The sequence below is a fragment of the Hippopotamus amphibius genome, chromosome 10 (assembly GCF_030028045.1).
Source record: "Hippopotamus amphibius kiboko isolate mHipAmp2 chromosome 10, mHipAmp2.hap2, whole genome shotgun sequence".
Lineage (NCBI taxonomy): Eukaryota > Metazoa > Chordata > Mammalia > Artiodactyla > Hippopotamidae > Hippopotamus > Hippopotamus amphibius.
This window is the reverse complement of record NC_080195.1, coordinates 51463492-51482694: the sequence shown is the minus strand read 5'-3', so window position 1 is coordinate 51482694 and position 19203 is coordinate 51463492. Positions and strand designations below refer to the sequence as shown.

At 36.5% G+C, this 19203-nt stretch overlaps 1 protein-coding gene across 2 annotated transcripts in view; it reads left to right on the top strand.

Moving 5' to 3' along the window:
• The first annotated feature begins 12319 nt into the window (after window positions 1-12319).
• The window catches only part of STXBP5L (syntaxin binding protein 5L), a 387479-nt gene continuing 380595 nt past the window's right edge, over window positions 12320-19203 (top strand). For both annotated transcript variants that reach the window (XM_057697539.1, XM_057697540.1), the window contains exon 1: window positions 12320-12508. In XM_057697539.1, coding sequence (XP_057553522.1) covers window positions 12320-12508 — 189 coding nt within the window. The remainder of the gene's footprint in view (window positions 12509-19203) is intronic.

Sequence of the window (19203 nt, the reverse complement as noted above, 5' to 3'; positions counted from 1 at the left end):
CAAGGTCAAGCTAGCAATTTTTCACAACTTCTACCCACAAATGCCCTTCCCGATTGATTGACTCTTATAGCTAGAAGCTCTCCTTACACCCAGGAGGCAAGCCTGTTTTTCAATCATACTAAAAAAAAAATCTAAATGCCAAAGCAAAAAAATACCGGCTTTCTGTTTATTTTTATCTGAATATCGAAACACCATGCAAACTCCAAAGCAACTAATTTAGTATTAATCTGGGATTTTAAAAGAAGTTTAAATGATTTAAAAAATAATATGCTGAGGAAATTGTTACTTTTTACTGAGAACCCGAGTAAAGCCTATTTTAACCCTGTTAGATAGGAATCTCCTAAATCTTCCTTCCCACTTGATAAAGCATGCTTCCTGGTTTGGCAAAAGAAAATCTTTCCTTCACCATACCTCCACCATTTCTATTGTAGAATGAATAAATATCTTATGTTCAAGTATAAGTGTGTAGGACTTTTTCTCATGAATAGTTTTGTCCTAAAAATCAAGCATAACTTGGAGAATCAGGGTAAGTGATTAAAATCTTGCATGTAGAGAAGGTGAGAGGTTCCCAGGGATTCTTAAACTGTCACACTGATAAACAAAGAGAAAGACATAGGTGAAGCTTGGTAGAAGCAGGAGAGTGTAGTTAAATGTCAGAGAGAGGGAACAAGGTGGGATGTAGGGGCTATTAGTAGAATTCCCTCTTCAATTACCAAAAGGGTGGGGTGAGAGTAGGATGGCACAGAGGGCGCTGATGTTATTATTTGTTATTGTCTTGAAGATGATGGTAGGAGGATGAGAATATTCTCATTTAATGGCTTCCATTTTCTCTATTAAGGACAAAGCCATCTGCTAGGGTTGCAAAAGGAGGGGAGAAGTTGGGGGGTTGGAGAAAGGACGAAGGTTATGAAATAGTTGTTACAGACTATGACCTTGTTTCATTGGTTATCTTATTTTACTCTTGAATCTTTAATATTTTTCTCTCTGGTTTTACTTCTCTGCCCAAGAGTAGTCTTCATTCCTATCCCCTCCAGCCCCTCCCTTTTCACTTTTTAATTTTCTCTCCTTTCTTCATTTCCTTTACTACCAAACTTCTTGCAAGAGTAATTTACGATAACCACCAATTCTTGCTCATATTCCATTTGCTCCTTAAAATCCTTAGGGGGTGGGAAAAAGATGACCCAGTGAAGGAGGTGAAAGAGACCTCAAAGAAGTAGAAGGGAAATCTGCTTCTTCCTCAATATATGGACCTGTGTTGAGGAAGCTAAGTATAGGAAAAGATTCCTATAGTTAGGGAGAGCTAAAACCAACCTTCTCAATTTTTTCACCTCTCCTTCACTGAGGCACCTGTAAGAAATAATTGTTTATTCTTTCAATGCAATCACAGCGCTCTGCTTATACCATTCACATTACTCTCAAAACTCTGTTTATAAGTAATTGTTTGCATGTCTGTCACCTTCTGTACTCAATTATTGTATGTCTTTTAAATCAGTGTTACTCTTTATCTTTCTTTTGTTCCCCTATAACATCTAGTATTCTACCTAGCACAAAATAGGCATACAATACATACTTGTTAAATAAGTGAAGCCTTTTATCTAATGTGTGGCTTAATTACATTTTCAAAACATTCAGGCCTGAAATCCTAGCATGGAACATGAATATCATATACTAGTATTCATTTGTTCAGCAAATCCGAACACCTACCACGTGCCAAATACTACTGTAAGTGTCAAAGATATAACCATGAACAAAACAGACAAAAGTTGATGTTTGTAAGCCATTTTACAGATTATAAAACTGACTCATATCTATTCTTGGTATTTTTCCTCTTTTCTCATCCTGTACTATAAAAGGCTAAGGCCGTCGGTAGGCCTGATATATATATACATGGGGAATTAAGCTCCTTTCTCATTCTCTGCTTTGCTTCTCACGTCCTTTGGAACATATGCTTTTGTAGCTACTACCCTTGATTCCTTCAGCCTTCTTCCTTTCTTGGACTGTGGAAATCTCTGTAAGAGTTGATGAATTATAAATATGGTAACCACATTTTGAGATTTATAAATCAGGGCACATATTCTTATAAAAGGTTTATTTTTTCTTATTTGTAAACAGATTGACATCAAAAATCTTACAGTGGTGTAAGACTAAATCACGTTAGATTATACATACAGTGTGTGACTTTCGTTTAAAAAGTATACAATTACATGAAGAGAAATTTAAAAATTCAGCCTGGACATAAATTAGTTAATACAGTATTTGCATTGTCATTTTCATCATCTGCTGTGGAAATGATGGCACATTATTCCCTGCATACTTGTTTAAAGAACTTGGTTTGCTTAATAATTATTTATTCTTTCCAGTTTTTTTCCAGCATTTCTTGGCAAGTCTCTGAGTACTTCATGTCGATTATCAGGGAAGAGTTTACAAATACCCAATGGCTGCCAATGGTTATTCCAATTTCCAAACGTTGTTAATGAGGAAAAAACACAAAACAACAACAAAGAGTAAGCAAGCAAACAATAACAGCAACAACTCTTCTCTATCTGGAGTTTGGACAAAGAGAGACTGAGTTTATATATTTTCTTTCTGTTTGGAGGAATGTTGTTTCCTTGTTGGAAACCTTTAAACATATTCAACCATCTCTGATCAAAGATACATTTTCCTTTGCCATATTTCACTAGAAAGTTCTCGTTAAGATGTGACTGAAGGATACAGTGCTCATTAAGAAGATAATATGACTAAGTTAATTGCCTATTTTCCAAGATTTACCATTCTAGGTCTCCCCAGCTGAACCCAGCCAAGCTTATAGTTTCTATGAGGATTTCTTTTCCAAAAGACTAGTTAATTATTAACCTATAAATACTCAGCTGCTTACTTCCCAAGGTCCAAATCACAACAAACAGCATTTTCTTAGTTTTCATGTTAAGATCTTTTACTTTAGCAGTAAAATTAAATTTTTTTCTTACAATTCTTTTATGATCCACCAATATTCATATGAGACTTCTGGTGCTGAAAAAATAATAACTAACATGCATAGAGGGTTTCCTATGCGTCAGGCAGTGAGTTGAGTGCCAGCATGAATTCTCTCTCTCTTAATCTTTACAACCATCCTATGAGGTTGGTAAATTCATCTTCCTTTTATAGATAAAAAAAAAAAATTGAAACACAGAAAAGTTAAATAACTTGTCCAAGGTCATGATGAATAAGTAGCAGACTCAGGTCTGTCTGAAATCAGAGTTCCTGGTCTTTAGAATATATTACCGTGTATCCTCCTCCTCCATAGATTTTGCCACTCAAATATAAAAATGGCATCATGCAAAACAATGGTATTTGTTGAGTAGCTGGAAGGTTTTCTGAAGTGGTTTTAATGGTTTGTGAGAACAGTAGCATAGCATATTTCAAATAGAAACTATCTCAGAAAATCCAAGAAATTTGGTCTCTGTAATTAAAGCACATTAGATAGACACAAACACACTTGAAAAACTATGGAAAACAAAGTAATATTTGCATTAAATAAAAGATTATGGCTGAAGACAATAGAGAGTGGGAATAATGGGGAGGAAGGAGTGAGGCAGGGAAATAAAATTTGTTTTCCTAACTGAGGAGAGCTAGAAGAAGCCATAAATCACCCTGGATGTTACTGAAAAAATACTTGTAAAGTTCCTCCACTTTGCAAAGGTTAAGAGAACAACAACGTTTTGTCAGCCCAGGCTAGCCAAGGAGCTGATTGAAAGGAAAAGCTTAACCTGTAGGGCCAGAGAGGACCCACTTAAAGCGTTTTCTCTTGTCTTAGAGTCTGCAGTTGGGCAGACAAGAAGTCACTCATCCTACTCTTCTCTTTGGGAACTTTTATTTATGGTAAAGCAAAGTCATGCTGGCATCCTGGCTTATTCTCTAGAATTCTAGGGTGCCATTTTTTGCAAGCTAATATGGACATTTACAAAAATCTTAACCCTTTGTTAGCCATTATAAACATTAAGTAATGGCATTATTGAATTTTGTGACTGTCATCACAAAAACAAATGCACATTCCTACTTAAATTGGTCCAAGCATCACGAGTCATGGTGAATCAAAGCTTCAGGAAACAAGAGAGTCCTGTTATAAAGGAAACTGTTTCCACTTATCTCTATATTCCAAACCCAGGAAAGACTGTCAACACTTTATAGTTTTTATCATCTACACTAGGGTCAGAGCATCTATGGTCTGTGGTCTGAATCTTTTTCTCCTGTTCAATTTGTATAACAAATTCCAAGGGTTCACATCTCTATTTAGTCTATAGTGGCAAAATCCAGCCTATTTTAAAGAGTCTTAAATATTCTTTTAAGATTTGGTTGTTTTCCTACGAAATTATGATTCTGTAGGTCTATCTGTATTTCTTTCTTTATCCTTTAAGCTCTCCCTGTGCTTATTTTCTCGTTTCCCCCCTCAAATAATAATACCATATGATAAAATAATTTTAATTTGTTGATATAATTAGGTTTGTGTTATTATTTCTTAAATTTTAAAATCAAACATGTGAATTACTGTTTCTTTCTAACCTTAAAGTTCTATGAAAACTTTTATATTTTCTTCCTTGAAACTGAAATTACAAGCATTACTAAAATTATATGTTTTATCTTGTCATGTTTTTCTCCCCTGTTTAGTTGATTATGCTTACCAATTCTTATCATTTTAAAAATCGCTGAATCTTTCAACATCTAAACAAAAAAAGTCAATGTAGCTGGTATAGGATATCATTTTACCAAAAGTTTATTGTAACATGCGTTCTCCACAGGAGCCTAAGCTCAGCACGAGAGTATAAATTGGTGCAACCTTTTGAAAATAAAATATAGAACTAAATATGAAGACATATTATTTTGACATATAATATCCCTTAAAAAATCTGATTGAAGAGTTCCTGTCTGAAGAATTAATATCATGCAAAAATTTAATATACACTTATGAAAAAAATCTGAAACTTTGCCAAAGATCTAGAATAATAATGTTCTCTCCATTATCATTTATAATAGTGTAAAATTAGAAATAAATAAAATATCGAGGAATATAGAGATGATTAAATACATTGTGTAAACATCTGTTTGACTGAATATATACTGACATTCAAAATAGTATTTCTTAAGAATATTTAATGAAATGCAGAACACACAATGTTTAGTTCACAACAAAATGTTTAATTAAAAAAAAAACAAAAATCAAAATGGTATGTACTGGACACTTCCAATTTGTTCAAAAATGTCCTGAAAAGGACTAAAAATAGATGTCTAGATTTTCTAAAGTTTCAATAACAAGCACACCTTACTTTTATAATTAGATATACACACATTCATATAAAAAGAAATATTAATAAAAAATGTGATCTCCAAGAATTTCTCACTGGTAGACAGATACTTTTTAGGATTCCTGTGTCTTTGCCTACTGTAGGCTGCAGTTCAACTCCGTTGGCCAGTACCTACATGGATATCCTTTTAATTACCTTTTCAATGAGGCTTCATAATATTTAGGAAGATAATGCAGTGAACCTAGACTAAATAAATTTTATAAAGACAGAATTCTGGATTGGAAAGAACCTTCATGATCATCTTGTCCAAACCTCTCCTTGAATTTCAGCAACAGTAAAGCCACAGATACAAGGGACTTTTATATTAATAATAATGGGAAAATAAATTCAACTCTAAAGTTCCTATAAACTATTTCACTAAAGCAAAAGAATAATGAAAATAATAACAATATATTTGTATAGTGGTTTGCATTCTACAAATCACTTTTACATACATAACCCCATTTGTTCCTTATAATAACCTATAAATATAAAGGAAAAACTGAGGGTTGGAGGCTGAAAGGACTTGTTAGTGCTTCAGTTAGAAAACTTAGTCCTGTCTCAAGACTAAATCCCTTTCTCTTAGCACATCCCAATGTGATGGAAGGATATGTGAAAATCTATTTTTAAGTATGGGCAAAGAGCTGATTTTAATTACATGTTTAATGGCAAATATTTGCGTTTTGCCGTAGAAGGCATGAGTTTTGTTGCAATTCTATCATTGATTGTGTGCTGAGCCATACTTTGTATGTTTTGGGTCTATCCTAATGACCCCTGCCTGTTTATCTAAAACCCATGGGAGCTATGACATTATTTAACTAACCCTGCGGTTTCTCCCTTTGTGGGCTTGGGAGTAGGCTGAATAAAGGATTTTAATGCTGATTGCTATTTCCTGCCATATGGCAGAAAGCTGACAATTACCAATCAGTACCTCTTCTGAAGGATGTATAATAATATCAGAAAAAAGTCAGATGCAAATTTAGGAAGGAAGTATAATTCCTAATCCTTTTGAAAGTTTTGCCAGAAAGGCTATAGGTGGAACCTGTTTTTCAACTGTGTTCTCTTAATGAAATTCTAACTCCTAGACTGGCAAATACTAAAGGATGGTGCTATAACTTGATTGAGGAGTCAGAAATGGGTGATAAGTTAAGTTGCTTAGTCCAAAAGCCAGTATCTCAAGTAAGCAGATTGGAAATGTTCACACTCACTAATGTAAATAATTGCCAGCCTGGTTTTATCGTAAGTCTTGCGTCACCACCCTCCCCTTCACCCAAATTCCCCTTCCAGCTGTTATGATATTTCTAAGACTACAGCCTCTCTGAGCAATGTCTAATTAGTTACTGAATAACTGATTTTCTTGTATTTTGGTGGGAATACTCCCCTGGGACTCTTAATATATTTCAATTTATACTGAGATTTCTTGTGAGATAAGGCCACCTATTAGCTTGCCATCCCAAATGTTCTCTGCTGCTAGTTCTCACTCCTCCCAACTCTCAAATGTATTTTTAGGTCTAGTATTCCAACTCCTTAGCATATATTTTTCCTTTCTTTTTCTATTCTGTCTGCTTTATCCTAGTATTTATATTCTATAATAATTTCCTTTGCTGATGTCAAATATCTATATAATGGGTCTTCTTTTCTTTCTCTAAAGAAAGCTAACGGCATGCGAAAAGAGCTTTGAGATATGATTTATAGGAGTCCAAATTCCTATTTCACAACCTACTAAATGTATGATATTGGGCATAGTACTTAACCCTTCTTTGCTTCCATTTTCTCACCTGTAAAATAGAGTTATCAATAGTTGCCATACATGACTGTTGTGAGAATTAAATAAGAAACTAAATGCAAAATTGTTCACACAGTCCCAGGTCATAGTAGATGCTCTTCTCAAAGAACCTCGAATTTGATTGTCACATTATTACGGGTTGAATTGCATCCCTCCTACCCCCAGATTCTTATTTGAAGCCCTAACACCCAGTTACCTCAGAATGTGACTGTATCTGGAGATAGGGCCTTTAAGAGATTAAGTTAAAATGAGGCCATTAGGGTGGGCCTTAATCCAACCTGACTGGTGTCCTTATAGAAGAAAATTTGGACACACAGAGACACCAGAGATGCACACCACAGAGGAAAGACCATGTGCAGATACAGTAAGAAGGAAATAATATACAAGCCAAGGACAGAGGCCTCAGAAGAAACCAACCCTGCTGACACTTCGATCTCGGACTTCTAGCCTCCAGAACTGTGTGTGAGATACTTAGTTTCTGTTGTTTAAGGCACCCAGTCTGCAGTATTTTGTTATGGCAGCCCTATCAAACTAATACACATATATTCACTATTTCAGGGGAAGTGACCCCCACCTTTTTCCTGTTCCTGTTCCTATTTCTATTTAATCCTCTAATTAGTAATAGGGCAATGATTAAGCACATAATCTTAGAAGTTAGCCTTGAATTTGAAGACTGGGTTATCTATGTAAGTGAACTGAAGTGAATTTCTCAAATGTTTTTGGGTCTCACATTTCTTCACCTGTAAAATGGGGATAATACTTATAGAGTTATGGTAAGAATGAAGTTTAAAGAGATGCTTATACATTTCACCTGTCTGGCATACAGGTACTAAATAAGTGGTAGAATTTATTACCTTTGTGTGTGATGGACCATTTACATGTGTTTGGCAACCTGGCTTAGTTTTCTCCAAGCCTAGTCAGTTTAGTAAATCTTCTCTGGGTGAAGTGCCACACACATACATACTTTCTGCAATTATTTGATTATTTTGGGGGTGTGGAAAAGCAGCATCTATTAGCTTCACTGTTGGCTTGAAGCCAAGATCACAAATCCTTAAAGTGAGTTGTAATATATTTGAGACACATATCCTAAAAATCCTTCAAATCTATTAGATTTGTTTAAATGACTTGATAGCTTTGCTTCAAGGACCAAGTTAAGCTATTTTTCTTTCTTGAAGTTCTTCAACTTTGCATTTTAGGAAGACATCATGGCTTATCAGAAACTCCTCTCCATGAGGTATTCTATTTGCAGGAGAAAGAACAAAGCTCTACAATTGGAGTATCTGACTCAATTCTAAGTTCTCTATATTATTTATAAGGTATATTTCATAGTCTGGTCTCATTCCTTTTACCAGATGGTTTATAGAATAATACCTTGTTTCTCTTTAATTAAGAATGGAATTTCCTTCCATAGGTATTTCACTATGCTTCTCTTACCTAGTAAGATTTTTAGGCTATAAATGTTTATGCTGTCTCTTCATGTACGTAATGCACCCTATCTCTTGCTCATTTTTATCTTTTGCCCACAGTTTGTAAACTGGCATCATAATATCCTTTGTCCCCAGTGTCTCTCTCTCTCTCTATGAGACTACGATTATGTGAAGATTTTTACTCGCTGTCATTTATTCAAATTAATATTTACTTGGGAACGTCTTATGTATAAGACACTGTGCTACTGTGGAGGAAGAAGAATATTTAAAGTAGCCTCAAAGAGTCCACAATCTCAGCATTCTAATCGTATATTTTTTTAGGTTTCCAATATTTGTTTGAAAACATTGATATATTCTGACGACTTTTCTTCCACTCCCCATTCCTATTTGTTGTCTCATCTGAAGAGGTAGCTACTCTGTCACTTCTTTTTAACTCAGTGAATTCCCTCCAGGTCCTCAAGCAGAGTCTTTGTCAATCTGTTTTGTGTGCTTTTTCATTCTCAATTCTCCCATAATTTTTAGAATAAAACCACCACTTACTTTGCTAAGACAGTATAGTGTTAGTGATTAGTGGTTTAGGGGGTTTTCTTGCAAACATTACTCTCACTTTGCTGAATCAGGATATCTTCCTTCTTCATTCTCATCAAAAGACGAAAAATCACTTGCTTTAGGTTTGTTTTCCTTTACTTGAAAATTAAGGAGTTGCCAATAGACTTTCTGATGAAGGAAATGAGGGCATCTAAATCCATTATTTTAGATAACAATACCTACTTCTCAAAGAGTGAAAGCAATTACCCTCTCCCCTTTTTTTTTTGCATTCCATATATAATGTTTATGTCTAATATCCTGTCTAATGAACTAAGTTTTATTTTTATTATTTTTTTTGGGGGGTACACCAAGTTCAATCATCTGTTTTTATCCCTCTCCCCTTTTTGAAAGAAAAGCAAGACATAAAAAAGAGGAAAGCAAACACCTGTAGGCCATGCTTAGAGGTGAAATGGGCCAGGAAGAAGAGAAGAAAAAGAGAGTAAGGACAGATACATATTGTTAGGAATCCAATATAGAATTTGGAAACCTACTAAAATCTAGTTTACATCAGAGGTGGCATTTGTTTCACCCTTATTTTTATCCTTCCAAAACAGGATATAATTTGGCACCATCGCATAAATCTTTTACTAATAACTATTAATAATCCAGTTGTTCAAAACCCTTTAAGCACCTCTTATATGTGAAACATTGTGTTGGGTGCTGAGTAAGATAGAAGAAATATACAATACCATGTCTGACTACAAGAGTGTTACTTTCTAGCTGTGGCAATGAGAGACTACCAGGCAGTATTGGGGGGGGGGGGGTCTTTGGGAGGTCTCCAAAGGAGTAAAATAGTACTGAAAAAAATAAAAAATAAAAGAAGAGAACATGAACATTGAGTTGAGGATCCAAAAAAACTGGGCTCTATTCCATCTCTGCCATATATGAATGAGCTCTGTTGCATGCCCAGACTGTAGTCTACTGCTGGCTATGGTCCCCTCAGCTGCCCTTCATTTCCAGAGATGAAGAAATCGAGGCCCCAAATTCTCCCAGTTCAGTAGCAAGTTAGGGCTCAGAATCGCATCTTACCATCCTGATACTGTTTTGTTTGGTTTTGTTTTGTGTTTTGTTTTTTGAAACCCTGCACCGAATAGTGCATCTCTCAAAATGATTATTGTGACTCAGAAAAAGCTTAAAATATATTTTTGACATGGTTTACTAAGTGAGAGAAATGTTTCCTAAAAAAATTTTCTGTATATATGAAAATGGGGTAAGGGGCAAGTCTACGTATTGGAACAAGGTGAGTGATTCATTCCTTATGCTCTGGAAGGCTATATATTCCAAAACTCTATTGCAATAAAACTCCATTTGGCAGAGGTCACATCTGTTAAACAATTATACACGTAGCACGGCAGTGAGGGGAGCCCAGTAGATGCACCTGGAGAGCGGGAAGAGGCTCAGAGGTGATAAAATGCAATATACTTGCCCAATTCACAACGCTGTCCAGAGTCAGACCTAGGGAAAGCCTTCCTGCAGCCTTGAAGGCCCCCAAGTTCTCACGCTTCCTAGCGTTCTATTGATTCGCACTTGCGTCCTTCAACAGGTAGCGCCAATTACAGCCCCCAAAGCACCGCCCCCCGGCATACTGGCTAATGCCGCTGTCAATCAAATACTTCACATGCCTTTCGAAATCTTCCCCTCCCCCTTTCAGCGGCTCTTCCTTCGACCTATCCACAGATTTCTTCCGCGCCTCGCGACCGCGGAACTTGGCCCTTCAGAGCCTAGGATTGGAGCCGAGGCTGCTCCCGCCCTTTGACGTACGGGAGCTCTCCGCCCCTTTCGCGGGCCCCTAGCGGCCCGGGAAGGAGTGGCGAGCGCGCGAGCGAGGGGGCGGTTCGGGGGCGGGGCTTGCTTCCCACGGCGGGAGGGCGGAGCCTGTGGGGAGCCTGCCTGCTCCGTTAGGACCTCGGAGAGCGCCAGGCGCCGCTACCAGAGGGACTGGAGGAGCGGCCGGAGCCGGGCCGGACCGACGCCCGCGAGCCCGCCCCCCTCCGCACCCTCAGCTTTCCGTGCTGGCAGGCGGCTAGTGGCGGCTGAGGAAGGTGCCTAAGTCTGGAGTCAGATAGTCATCCCTCTGGGACGCCGACGCCGCCGTCCAGCCGCGGCTCCCTCACACCTGTGTGTGTGTGTGTGTGTGTGTGTGTGTGTGTCTGTGCGCGTGAGCGCCCGCGCCTCTGTGTGCGTGAGGGTGTGTGTGTCTGTGCTCCGGCTGGGCGCGCGAATGTCTGTGTGAGGGTGTTTGTGGGTTCGCGCGCCCGCGGGCGAAAGACCCGCGCCTAGGCGCTCGGCCCCGGGAGGGACTGCGGGAGCGGCGGCCCTTCTCGTCCAGCGGGCTGTGGCGGGACTCGGGCCGCAGCCGTCGTCGCCACTGCCTCCTGTCCCCCAAGAGCCACCGCCGTGCTGTGGGGAGAGCGGACGGGCGGGCTCGCGCGGCGGCGGCTGCGGACACAGCGGGGCGGGGGGGGGGTGAGGGTGGGGGGGGAGAGGAGGGGGGTGCAGAGACGCGGGGAGGGAAGCGGGAGGCCGAGGGAGAAGCGGAGGCAGTCGGCGCCGCTGCTGGCCCCTCCCGTCGGCTGTCGCTGTGGGTCACCTGCAGGTGTTTTGGGGTCCGGGCTGTTCCGGGTGGGAAATGGGAAAAGGACCCCTCACCACCCCGCGTTTCCTACTGAGAAAAAGGGAGAGTTGAAGATGATGAGAGAGAGCCCAGGTGGCGGCGGAATAAATACTAGCTCCCCCACCACCCCCATTTTTCTAAAAATTAAAATACTCTGAGCTCAACCTTTAGGAGGAAAGCCCGCCTTTAAGAAAGAGAGTCTTGGCCTGTTGGACTCTGGTTTGATTGTATAATAATGATGATATAATGCTAATGACGATGATGACACTGCCTTTTATTTTTACCCCGGTGCTGATAAAGCGTAGCTACAGCTGGGGATAAAGCCCTTGAAAATTTGGTGTATGAGGAGGAAATACTGTTGCTTTTGGAGTTGTGTTTTATTTTTATTTTTGAAGGATATGCTTTTTAGAATTAAAATTTGACAAAAAGGTTGAATTTGTTTTCTTTTTCTTTACTCATTAAAGCCGATGCTCGTAAAATGGGGACTGGCTACTGCCATGACTGATGAAAAATTAAACACTTTTACCCGCGTCTAATTCCATGTGTTAAGTCACCCTTTCCTTTGAATTTCTTAACAGTTTTTAAAATGAAGAAGTTTAATTTCCGAAAAGTTTTGGATGGCTTAACTGCCTCCTCCCCTGGCAGTGGTAGCAGCAGTGGCAGTAACAGTGGTGGTGGGGCTGGAAGTGGTTCCATGCATCCAGGAGGGACTGCAGGGATTCTCAGAGAGGAGATTCAGGAAACCTTGACTTCAGACTGTTTCCAGATTTGTAAGGTAAGTTTTAAATTGGCTTAAAGCTTGTTATTTCTTTATTTTACTGCTGTGAGGAAAGAATTAAAACACACACTCTAGGGACTGGAAATTGTTGAGATGCCAGTATCAGAGAGTCTGGTGCAGAGAATTTTGTGGGTAGGTCAGTTTGAATTAAGATGTTCCAGGCATCAACTTAAAAAGCAATGATAGTTTAAGAGGGAAATAAGCAAACATTAAAAGTAGAATATGCAAGATAATACTGAGGCCCAGTAGTGGACTACTTTTTAAATTTAATATTTATGTATAAATAGTTAATCCCATGGTGTCAGTCCGAGAAACTAATTTTATTCACTGTTCAGTATAAAATGATTAAAGCTATTACGATGTTGCTAGAATTAAGTAGACAAGAGCTAGATTAATATATCCATTTAAAAAGATCTAATGGTAGTATTTAAAATTCTGAATAAAAACACATCCAGATTCTTAAATTCTTTTAATAAACAGACAAATGCTGTGGGCTTAATACTTGTGAGAACTCAAAAATAGCCTGTGTTCTGGTTTAGTGAGGAAACATTTTAGGTAATTATACTTTAATATTGAACTTCTAATAAATAAGCAAAAGAAAGAGTTTCTCATGGGGAGAGATGAGAATTTACAAAACAAGCATTGTGTTAATATACAGAGATATTGTTCTATTTTCTGACATCAAGTGATTTATAATTTTTATTGTCCTTTTTGGGGTAGTAGCCTAGGAATGTGCTTTTGACCTGTCATGTGCAATAAAAAAGTTACCAAGTTGTTCATATGATGCAGATGAATATAGCTTTATAAATGTGTTTGAATACATGAGAAGAAATAGTAAATTTTTGAAATCATAGAAATTGTGTTAAATTTTTCAGTGATTCAACACAAATTTTTATGAAATTATTAAAATTATTTTTGTAGTAAACAAATTATGTGTAATGGGATAAGTTTCAATTATTGCCTTAGTCTCTGTTCCCAGTAGGGTCATTATAAAAACAAATCTATAATTATTAAAATATTATAAATTAGTTTACATAAAAGTGAGTTTATTTAGAATTAGGTTAGATAAACAGATTTAATTCTAATCTACCCTGTGAAATTAGTATACAGTAATGTTTGGTATACAAAGCTGTATACAATTTTGTCCTCACTTTGAAATAATAGATATTTTGTCAGATTAGGGAGGAGCTTAATAATGGTCATGAGGCAGATATGTGAAGGAGTCCTAAAGGCCAAATTTGAACTGCTAGACAGCGGAATTATGCCCTGCTTCTCTAATCTTTGATGTATTACTATTGCCATTCCAAGATTCTGAAAAAATTTCCAAAGTCTCTCAGTTCATGTATGTAATAGTAGTGCAGGATAGTTTTAGTAGAGGTAAACCTGATATAGAAAAGATAAACTTCTGAAACAGAATGGCATTGGACTATTGATGTTATAAAGATGGTAGAGAAGGTTTTATGTAAAACATTTCAAGGGAAATGGGTGAATGCAAGAGAGGAAAATGTGATACATAATCACCTTCCTATTTATTCAGGCAAGTGATAGTCATGCAAAGTGGCATAAGTTAAATAGGTATTACTTCAAAAACATATGGGATGGTAAGAAGAGCACTGATCTAGGAATCAGAAAATTTGCATTTTATTTAAAGCTCTGCCACTTGCCAGCCATATATTCTTTAGTAAGTCATTTATCTTCCTTGTGACTTGACTTTCTCATCTGTAATATGGTAATAAGTATTTCTACTCTTCTTACCTAAGAGGGTGGTTGGGAAGATTAAACAAGACAATTAGGTGAAGGCAACGTGTAAGCTGGAAAAGGCAATGAAATGCTATTTATATTGTTAAAGTTTTAAAATTACCTTATTCTTGGTGGAATGACTATAACCAGTGGATTATAAAGTGTTGGGTAACAATATTCAAAGAAATTATAAGGTTAGATAGCTGTGTAAGCTGAATACTAACAGTATTGAAATCTCATTAAATGGGGAAAGTACTATGACATCTTTAGATAGGAATATAGTTAATTTTAAAAAGTGGTTATATAACTTTAGGTTACCTGGACTGTAATAAAATATGTAGAGATGGATTAAGAAAATTCCAAAATTAAAACCGTTACTTAAATGGGGAATTAATTTGGACTCACTGATTAGATGTGCAAAGAACATTCTATTCTGAGTACTAAGCAGTTGGTACCTTCTGAGTACTTCTACCTTTTCAATATAGCCAAAATTAAAGTATAATTCTAGAATCTGCTCTTTTGAAAACCATCTCCCTCTCTATTATTTGATTGGTTGTTAAATCCTATCCTATTTCCTTAGTATTTCTGTAGTTCCTTTCTTACCATCTTCAGTACTTGTTCATTCCACCATATTTTCTTGTTTGTTCTCTTGAAATCACTTCCTAACTGATTTTCTCACCTCTTGTTTTACCCTATTCCAATTCATTTTGTTATAATAGTGGTTATTTCTGAATAAATAATGTTAATTTTGTGATTTTTCCTGCTAAAAATTCTGTGTTGGTTTCCCTAGAGCAGCGGTGATCTACAAACAAAAGTCTTATGTAAAACCCTAGTAAAATAACACCTATTAAAACAAATAAATATGGTACTTTATTGGTGTACATTTAAAAAATAAATTATTCAGCCGATAAATAAAAAACTTGTTTTTTACATTTGGTTTTGTTGTATGATATTGTCCATAAACAGGTAGTAGGACATTTGCTAGCCTTAAAAGTAAAAGTACACCCTTTATAATCAGTGACACATCTATAAGAAGTTCAAAAACAGAAGTGGTAGAAGAAATTTTGGTTCAAGGTTGGCAAAAAACAGGTTAATGGCATCGGTTTACTGCCATCTAAGTTTAGTATGTATGCATTTGAATGCCCATGTTGTTCAGATATGTGTGAAATAATGAACTACCTTTTGTGACCTTGAATTCCATGAACACAATTTGAAACCACTGCTCTCTACACTAAACTTCAAACTGTTTACTTTGATTTTTATGTAGTTCCTTTCAAAAAGGGGCTTATGTTTGCCTTTTCATCCTCATTTCCTTGATACGCTAAATATATTGCATTCCCTGAAAGCACTATATTTTCTCACATCTCAGTGCCTTTTCTTAGCTTATTGCTTCTGATTAGAATATCTCTTTCAGCTTTAATATAATTGGAGAATTTCAGTTACCTTTCATTACTTTACAGTTGAAACACCATCTGTATGAAACCAGCTCTGACCACTGCCTTCCTTATCTCCCCTCCCCAGGCAGAGTTAGCTTTTTCCCCCTCTTCTCTGTTTTCTTATAGCATCTACTGTAGTGTGACTGTAGCAACTTATTGTGCTTAAAAAAGATTTTTTTTGTCATTACTGTTATAGTATGGACTCTTTGGAAGACAATTATGTTTTATTTTCTTATCATTGTTAGGTTGCTCACTACCTATTAGGCCAGTGGTTCTCAACTCTATCTAAAAGAAAGATTTCTAGCTCTACCCCAGTCTTAGAAAATCAGAGTTTCTAGGGATGGGGCCTAGGCACTTGCATTTTTAAAAGAGGCACCACATGAGATTCTGATGCCCAGGCAATATTGAGAACCACTATAGTAGGCACTTACATACTTTATGAATGAAGTAGCATATACATGTTAGGTTGATTAATTGAAAAGAGATTAAAGCATAAAGTCATTAATAATGATATGTCTTAAACATTTTATTTTGAATAAAAACATTTAAATATGCATCAATTTACAAATCACTTGATAAATCACCAAGATTTTTTTGTTGCGTATTGGTTCTCTGATTGGAGTTCTGTGTGGACTTCTCGTGCATAAACCATTCCAAATTTATTATGTGCAATTTTCAGTTTTTGTTTAAAGTAGAATAAGGATATATGTGCTTTTGACGGAAACGTGTCAGATTTTATATATATGTATATATATATATATATTTCAACAAGCAAATAAATTCTAGATGCTATATATATATACATATATATATGTAATCTGACAGTTTATACGTGTGTGTATAATGTAGATGAATATATATATATACACACACACAGACAGACATATATACAAAGTATAGAGGAACATACATATGTGTGTGTATATATGTATTTTTTTCTAGATTTGTTTTATGTTCATCCCTATAGTTACCAGGCCTACACCTAGTTAGTCTGGGAACAGGAGAATGTGAGTATTCTAGCTACAGAGTTTACTAGTTTCAAGCATTTAATGAACCATTGATATTAATCTATGTTTTACAAAGAGAATGGAGAGTTTTTGTTAATCTAGCAAGTTGCTTAAGTTAAAATTGGAGAGGTTCATATGTAAGATATCCCATTTGACCTTCATAACAGTCCTATAAGGAAGTCAAGGATATTGTTAATATTTTTCTTTTACTAGAAGATATCTGAGACCAGAGAATTTAAGTGGTTTCCAAGTTGGTAAGAGACATAGCTAAGTTTAATGCTCTAGTTGATTCTCAAATCCAGTAGTTTTTCTGCTTCATTTTTCTTATTAGAAAAGGCAACATGATTAATTCCTCAGGAAACAGAGAAGAGAAAGAAGATAAAGAGCATTCTGTTGCCTCTCCCTTAAAAACACATCTCAAATCTGACCATGTCTCTTCCACCACATATCTTGCCTGGGCTACGAGTGTTTTATGGCCTTTTAAGGGTTTCCTCTGCTTTCACTCACTCCTCGCCATAGTCTCATCTCATAACAGGTAGAAGAATCCTTTTAAAATTTAAATCACGTCATGTCATTCTTCCTCAGAATTCTTCAGTGGCTTTTCATTTCTCTTAAAAATAAAATCAAAAGTCCTGTTATATCATAAAGCTCTTAATAATCTGGCCCCAGACAGGACATCATTTTCAACTGTTTTCTGTTACTTACTCTGCACCAGCTACACTTTCTTTCTTACTGTTTCTTAGATGTGATTCTTGCCTCAGGGCTTTTTGCATTTGCTGTTTCCTTTACATGGAACACTTTCCCCCCAAATAATTATATTACTTGTTCCCTTTACATCATTCAGTTCTTAGTTCAACTGTTAACTTCTCCAAGAGATCTTCACTGACCACTGCTCATCCCCTTTATTCTCTACCCTTATCCTGATTATGTTTTCTTGAAACACTTATAACTACCTGTTATTAAATTATATATTTATTTGCTTGTTTTTTGCTTCTCCTATTATAATATAACTCCATGAAGACAGGGCTTTATTTTGTTCACAACTGTCTCACTAATTCATAGAACAGAGCCTGCCACAGTCAGATATTTGTTGAATGAATGAATGAGAACCAGGAATCATAGAATGATGTATTAAGAGAAAACTAGATATTATTTTGAACAATTTTTTGGAAAAGGCTTTTATTAAATACATTTTATATTGCATAAACACAAGGAAACCATTGAGCAAAAGAGTGACACCACTTTAGGATTATGGTATATATTTCTTAGAAAGATATGGAAAAGAAGATTGTAGAAGAGTTCAGTTAAATTTATTTCAGTTTTTATTCTTGTTTCCAAATAATTTTTTAGGGGAGCAATTCAGAAGTATTAGATTGACAGTGACAAACACACGGGATGTTCTAGACCTAATTAACAAAATAGACAAAAATAAATATATCACTAGAACCAGATGGCATAATCCCTAAAGTTTGAATAAACTCTTAAATTAGTCAACTCACTATTCATCAACATTTATAAGTTGATTTTATAAATGGTCATCCTGTCAGAGCCAGCATGTAGATAACTAGTGTAACTTCTGACATGGAAATGGATTTGTAGTCAGGATATTCATCCCAAACATAATATCGGATCGTCCCAGATAAAGTGGCTTAAGGTCAGAAACATAGTTGTAGACTATGGAGAGTTGAGCTTTCCAGGACCCTGGAAAGCTGAAAGGAGATTAATTGCCTAGATATCCATTCTCCAGGTTTCTCACTGTCCCATATTCTTCCAATTTCATATCATTTTACTTGGGAGATTCTGTAACTGAGATTGGCACAAGGTCATCATCATAGTTCCTCATTTCTGCAGTTTTCATTCATTGAAAGAGCTATACAAGATTCCCTGAGATGTGTGGACTTGTCTCATTCTATACTTATAAATGGGTAGAATAAAAGAGAGTACAGTTGACGCTGCAGGATAACTTATTATGGATAGAGCATCTGACAAAGACTTCATGCTCCTGTCACCAGAACGGACAGTAGTGAATAGGCATTTTTAAGAGTAGTAATGGAGGCAAACCAGAAGAATTAAGCTCTCTTGTTAGGACTGATTTGTTAACAAATTTAAGAACCAAAAAGAATTAAAGTAAACATTTTTTTAAGAACTGGAAGAACCGAAGCCTAGTTATTCAGTATTCTAGGCTCTCTGCCTATCCTGAGAGCATACAGGTGCAAGGGCAGGCTCAAGTAAGGGATTATAGATTTGTAGAAAGTAGGATTACAAATTTTTTAGGTTATCATAGAGAACAATTACATTTTCTCACAAAAGGTCTTTTGGTGCCAGTATATTGTCAGTAAATTGGGCTGTTGGTCTCATTTAGCATGGCAGTTCTTATGTTCTTAAAAACAGATGGGGTCATGCTTTGCGTATGTCTCAACATAGAACTAATTTAAAATCTTACATAATTTCTGGTTTTGGTTATGTGTAGGATTATCAGTAGTGATTAAACCAAATTCCTATTTCTTGA